This window comes from Oxyura jamaicensis, chromosome 7, assembly GCF_011077185.1.
Source record: "Oxyura jamaicensis isolate SHBP4307 breed ruddy duck chromosome 7, BPBGC_Ojam_1.0, whole genome shotgun sequence".
In the NCBI taxonomy this organism is placed as follows: domain Eukaryota; kingdom Metazoa; phylum Chordata; class Aves; order Anseriformes; family Anatidae; genus Oxyura; species Oxyura jamaicensis.
In genome coordinates, this window is record NC_048899.1 from 21,194,640 (window position 1) to 21,200,639 (window position 6,000).

Sequence of the window (6,000 nt, forward strand, 5' to 3'; positions counted from 1 at the left end):
CTTAATCATTTCCTTCAAAGGAAATGATAAATGGGAACATAAATCCTAATCTACATGCATTTTCTTTCCTATGCTATGTCATTACTTTGTGTATTGCTTAATGTGGATCACCGTATTTGGGTTTAGATAACTCATTTTGTATATTGGGAAAGTGTCACATTCTTATAATGTCTTTTTTTTTCTGAATTAAAAAAAAAAAGACCAGATCTTAATGACAAGCTTAAAAAAGATTTAAGTTTATGCAAGGGATGACTACTCTGAAAAAATTAATTCAAGTCCTGGAAAGGGGTGAGAGGCCACTAGGTGGTGAGAGAGAGCTTATTAGGAGAGCCTGAGTGTATTGAGAACTATTTGTCCTTATTTTCCTAGCCATATGCTTGGCTGACAATTATCCCCCTTTTAAAACTGAATTAGTATCAGAATTCTGAATTAATCTGAATGGTATGGACTCCAAATTTCTTAATTCTAGGTATTTTCTTACTTCTGTTGTAAAAATAAAACACTTAAAATTTTGAGGATGAAATTAATACCCAGTTGTTTGGATCTGTGTTGTTTGTGAAAATTCACTGAAAAACTTTTTCATCTTTTTTTTTTTTTTTTTTTTCTCTCAAAATCCTTGCTTTTCATACAGTTGTTGTGCTCTCATTCCTGGTAGATAGTTGGACAAAAGAGGTAGCTAGCACTCACGTGGTTGACACCTGCTAGTCTACTTTGCCCATTTCTTTTGCCTCCTGAAAGAGGAGAATTCTTGCCAATGACTGTCCCTCCATTTCCCTTTTTTGGTACATTTGTTAACTATACCTGTTCCAGACCTGCATAGTACAAACAGTTCAGTCTCTCCACTACAAAGCTGTGAATCAGGTACTTCCCTTTGTCCTCCAAACTGTTCTTCTCTGCCAATAGTCCAAACTCAGTGATTCAATGAAATGGTATTCATCCTTCATCTGCATCAGATTATCGTACCAGGATTATGGCAGAACTATGTCTATAATCTGGTTGGAATCAGTGAACTACCAGCAGTGACAGTGCTGGCCATTGACAGTTTGGTCAATAACTATGCTTTAATATATAGACTGTAGTTCTGTCTCCGTGGGAATTTTATCAGTGTGCAGATGCGAGTGTACATTTATGAATATGGGCCAGATGTGAAAATTATTCTGGTATGTCTTGCATTACCTTTTCTGTAAACTTCCTGTTGAACATCCTTTCAAATTTTCCCTATAAAACTTGTGATTTAGGTGACTGTCAGAGTCCAAGGAAAAATTTTCTACAAAGCACAGACTTTGAGAGCGCTTTTCTGTCTGAAGAGATGTATTGTAATTCTATGCAGTGTAAAAACTAACGCCTACAGTGTCATTCATTCTGAAAATGCATATTTTTCACATAATAGAAAAGGTGAAGAAGAATTTAAGAAAAGTATTTAAAGTGACACATTTTCAAAGAATATAATGATTAAAAGCATATTTTTTGTAATTAAGTTTATCTCTGCTTCTCACAATACTTACTGTTACTTAATGTACAACAATTTTAACTGGGTACAAAAGCTTTCCAGAGTGACCTTAATGTGAAAATTTTCAATCTCTTTTAGGGTATTCTTGGTACGTGATAGCCAAAGTAACCCCAAAACATTTGTATTGTCATTGAGTCATGGATTAAAAATAAAGCATTTTCAAATTGTACCAGTAAGTAAAATTTTCAATATACTGTTGTAAGCCAATACAGTCAAATAATTGTTGTAGTTTGTAATTTTTTTTTCCTACTATACAGATGATAATAAACATAATACCTGTATCACTACGAATTGTAAATATTCTAGAGATGAACATTTCAGAGCTTTGCTGTTTGATTTGTTATAAAGCTTGACTACTATTATGTAATCCTATGTTTTGGTTTACCTAAAAATTGTCTTAAAAATGCACAAATCTATTGGAACTGGAATAGAAGCAAACATGATGGTGTGAAAATTGTATTTTAATGAAGATTATATTGTCTTTTTCTTTTTAGTCATCAGTTCAAGTGGACTGCCTGTGACCTCTGTGTGTGTGTATCACTGAATCATCTGTTTAAAAGTTTCTCACTTTTATTTTGAGTCAAAAACTTTTATGTTCATGTCTATGCCTTCTTCAGGGGGACAATTGTAACAAAAAAAATATTATATGCTTATTTAGTCCAGTTACTTATAGGTAAGCTGAAATTTCCTAAATTGAAGTCATATTTTCATCATTTTTCCTTGATGATGTCATCCAATTCTACTGTCAGAATGGCCAGCTTTCCCAATCCTTTCCACTCCCTCCAGAGGAGGTTTATAGTTTTCTTTGCAGATCGCTTCCGTTGAGGCGAGAAACAGTTTAGCATTATCTATTTTAGCCACAGATGCTTGAGAATAGAGAGTACCTGTAGCTTTTTCTTCTGTCTTGACAAGAACCTTTCTTCCAACCCAAATAATGCTTGAGCCTCTGTTTATTCCTATTGAAGTATCTGGGAGATTCTGCTGTTTCTCAGGAGAAAATTGTGTAGTTGATTCACAGAATTTCTTTATACCTTATTTAGGGCTTTAAAATTAACAAACACTCAAAACAAAAACAAAACTTTCCTGTAGAATAAGACTGAAACATTATTGCATTATTTGGAATGCGAAAAGGAGGGAATCACTGTCAGGTAAAAGAATTGTCCAGGATTTTTGCTTCATTAATTACAAGCATTGCAGGAGCCCTTCATAGAAAAGCGACAGCTATGCCCTGGTTCTTTTGTGAGCTTAAGCATATATTCAGTGATCAGAATCCCAGGTTTAAGATCTCTGTGTTTCTATTGACTGTGGTTGCTTCTTGTATTTACTGTAGGATAGCTGTTGTATGGTTTAGAAACCTTTTTGAACTCTGTACAAATACTGTATGACTCTGTTTCATTGGGATGTCATTTAAGTCTCAAATTCAAGAGACCACTTTTTCTTACCAGGAAACAGACACTTTTTTCTTTAAGGGCAGATGTGGCAGGAAGCTGCACTTGTCTAGTTTGTTATGGACCTGTATGATTCTCCTCTTCACTTAAAAATAAAATTATCTGGTCAATTCTAGTGTTCTTTTGCAGATGCAAGCAGTGCAATTCAAGAATTAATTATACATGTGCCTGCTAAAACTTTGCTCTCCTGATGTAGGACCTGTGGAGAAATGGGGAATCTGTTTTGACAGACTGTCTACAGATCGTATCTCAGTGCTGATGTCTGAAAGACATGTATCACTTCAGTGTAAAAATTTGTCTTATTTGAAGGAAAATTTGATTGTTGTTGTAAAGCAAATTATCCCATGTGGTGGGGGTATACCAGAGGTGGGGGGGGCGGAAATCTGCACTGAGTACAACGTAATCCAGAGAGAGAGGATGTGAGTATGGAAACTGTTAGTTCCCCACAAATATGTGTGTTTCAATTCCTTTTTTGTAAATTAACTTCCAGTTGCCTTCAGTCCCTCTTATGCCATGTCCAGTATGCTGATTTACTGCTTGCTTGGTTTTCTCAATGATTTTCTCCCCCTTACATATAGCTTACTTCAAGTTGAAATGTCTACAACAGGGTGTACACCCTGCTAGTTCCCCTACATTAATGCATGTATCGTGTTAACGTTGGTAATGTGCAATAAGTATTGGAGATAGGTAGCAGGGAATTAAGTTTAAAAAGTTGGAAAGAAAATCTTTAGGAAACATTTGAGATCCCATACTGTGAAAATTAGAGAACTTGATATCTTAAATTTATTCTTCAATTCTTCAATTTTAGTATACTAAGCTGATAGAAATCAATTTTACTGCAGTCTGTCCTGCAATTAGCTGTTCTGTAGTCCATGTGAATGAAGAATAATTCATATACAGCTGTTTCTGGGACTGTCCTTTTCTCATAAATGCACTCTCATTGCAGCCTTCCTAGCTTGCAGAAGATGTTAGGTTCCTGAGCAATATAACTGTAGTAGGAGCTTTTACTTTGCAAAACACTGTTTACTTTATTCAGAGAATTAGCAGTCTGTCTGGTATTTACCTCAAGGTTTGGGGATGACTTGGAGAGGGGGAAAAGCCTAAAAATGAAGTCCTGGTCAACAGAAGTCTGAATCCTCGACTTTTTCTTGTCTTCAGTGTGTTGGCAGGAAAATTGCATGCATAAACAAAGTTCAGTGGATGCTAATCCATTTTTTGTTTTTCTGATGGAACACAGGAGCTTACACATGCACACATTGATAATTCCTTAACTAGCAGTGTTTGACCTGGATTGACCAAAGTCTGAGGAAAAAAAGAAATTACAAACAACTTCCAGATATGGTAGAAAGGGGTAGAATAATCAGGAATCATAAGCAGTTCAACAGCTGCTTCAGATGAGAAATCTTAATTACAGGTAAGAGATAATTACATCTTCTCCATTCCATGTACTAAGTAGGATAGTTGCATCTTTTCTTAGCACAGCATCTATTGCTCTGTGCTAGCACAATTTCAGGGTGTTAGGGGTGTTCTGTTCACTACTCTTTCAGTCTTGTGAAATATCTTTTTTTTTTTTTCCCCTCTTTTTTAAAAAAATAAAAAATTTACCCTCTTACCTATTTATATTAATACTGAATAGTCACTCCTGCACTGAAGCTTCTTGATATTAGATATATCAACAGAAGAGGAAACGCATTGAGAAAGTATGTAGTCAGCAATGCAGTACAGATTGTGCAAGAGCTAATGTTCAGTAACCTAGAACAGGTTGTTCTTCAAGGTATATTTTGCCGTTTCTTCTTTTTCTCCTTTACCTATTCTAGCATGTGCATTTGGAGCAGCAGCAGTTCCTTCTGCTACACAACATATTACTACATCAAGCATGTTACTTTTGTGATAGACAGTTTCATCCAGTAACCCAATTCATTAGTGTGTAGCCACATTGCACCATACAAAATAAGTGATATAAAATATAGAACTTATACAGAATAGTGAATTGAGCAAAAGGTGAAACCTATGAGTAAGTTGCAGCTTGTTTGTTTTCAGTTTCTAAAAACTCCATATTTATATTAACTCTAGCTATCATTCCAGAGCAAAGGTATAACATAAAGAAGTATTCTGTTACTTACTAAACTATTATTTCCTTTTAGGTATGTACCTATCTTAGAGGGAAAGTTAAAGAATACATTATTTTTGTTCTTTATTTTTGATCTTTTTGTGTTTGATCAACTTATTTTTCCTTCTCTTCATAGTCATAGGATTATGAATACCTTGTTCTCCATGAAGACTTCTCAAACAAGTATTCTAATCATGAAGAAATACCATATCAAAAAAGAATTTGATGTTATTTTGTTTTTCCATTTTTACAGTTGGAAGATGATGGGAAACTATTTTATACCCTTGATGATGGTCAAACCAGATTTACTGATCTCATCCAGCTAGTGGAATTCTACCAACTTAATAAAGGAGTACTGCCTTGCAAGTTAAAACACTATTGCGCACGAATTGCTCTTTAACCAAAGCATCTGTTGTTTCATCAAAGGCAGAGGAAGATACTAGAATACTTTTTCCCCTCAAGGCAATTTCTATAGTAAGAAGTGAAAAAGCATTACATTGTAAAGATTCTAAGTTTTAGCTACCAAATTAAAAAATAAAAATAAAAAAATCTATATAGGTAAGAATTTTGCATTGTGATTGTCAAAGCAAAATAACTTTATGGTTTTAAAAAATGTTATTTCATATGTAATTCTTTAGTGTTGTCTTGGACTCTTGTTCTTTTTTTCCCAACTGAAAACAGTTTTTTTAAAAAATACTGTGCGACTTCTACAAAAGTATAACTGATTGTTCTTGGATTTAAAATGAACTTTGTCTTTCAAATGTTTCTCATAAGTTCTGTTCATTACATGGAAGAATAACATTTACTGTGGAAAGGAGAGGCTGAACTGCACATTTGTAAATAAAAAGAATAAATATTTTGCACTATATTTTTGAATGCTACTTTGAGGGTAATCATACAAAAAGTGAAAAATCATTAAAGCTACTTGTAAC

The 6,000-nt window shown here is 34.2% G+C and overlaps 1 protein-coding gene across 6 annotated transcripts in view; it reads left to right on the plus strand.

Moving 5' to 3' along the window:
* Positions 1–6,000, plus strand: part of GRB14 (growth factor receptor bound protein 14) — a 65,128-nt gene extending 59,128 nt beyond the window's left edge. For all 6 annotated transcript variants that reach the window (XM_035332155.1, XM_035332156.1, XM_035332158.1 and 3 more), the window contains 2 exons: positions 1,589–1,682; positions 5,322–6,000. In XM_035332155.1, coding sequence (XP_035188046.1) covers positions 1,589–1,682; positions 5,322–5,468 — 241 coding nt within the window. In that variant the 3' untranslated portion in view covers positions 5,469–6,000. The remainder of the gene's footprint in view (positions 1–1,588; positions 1,683–5,321) is intronic.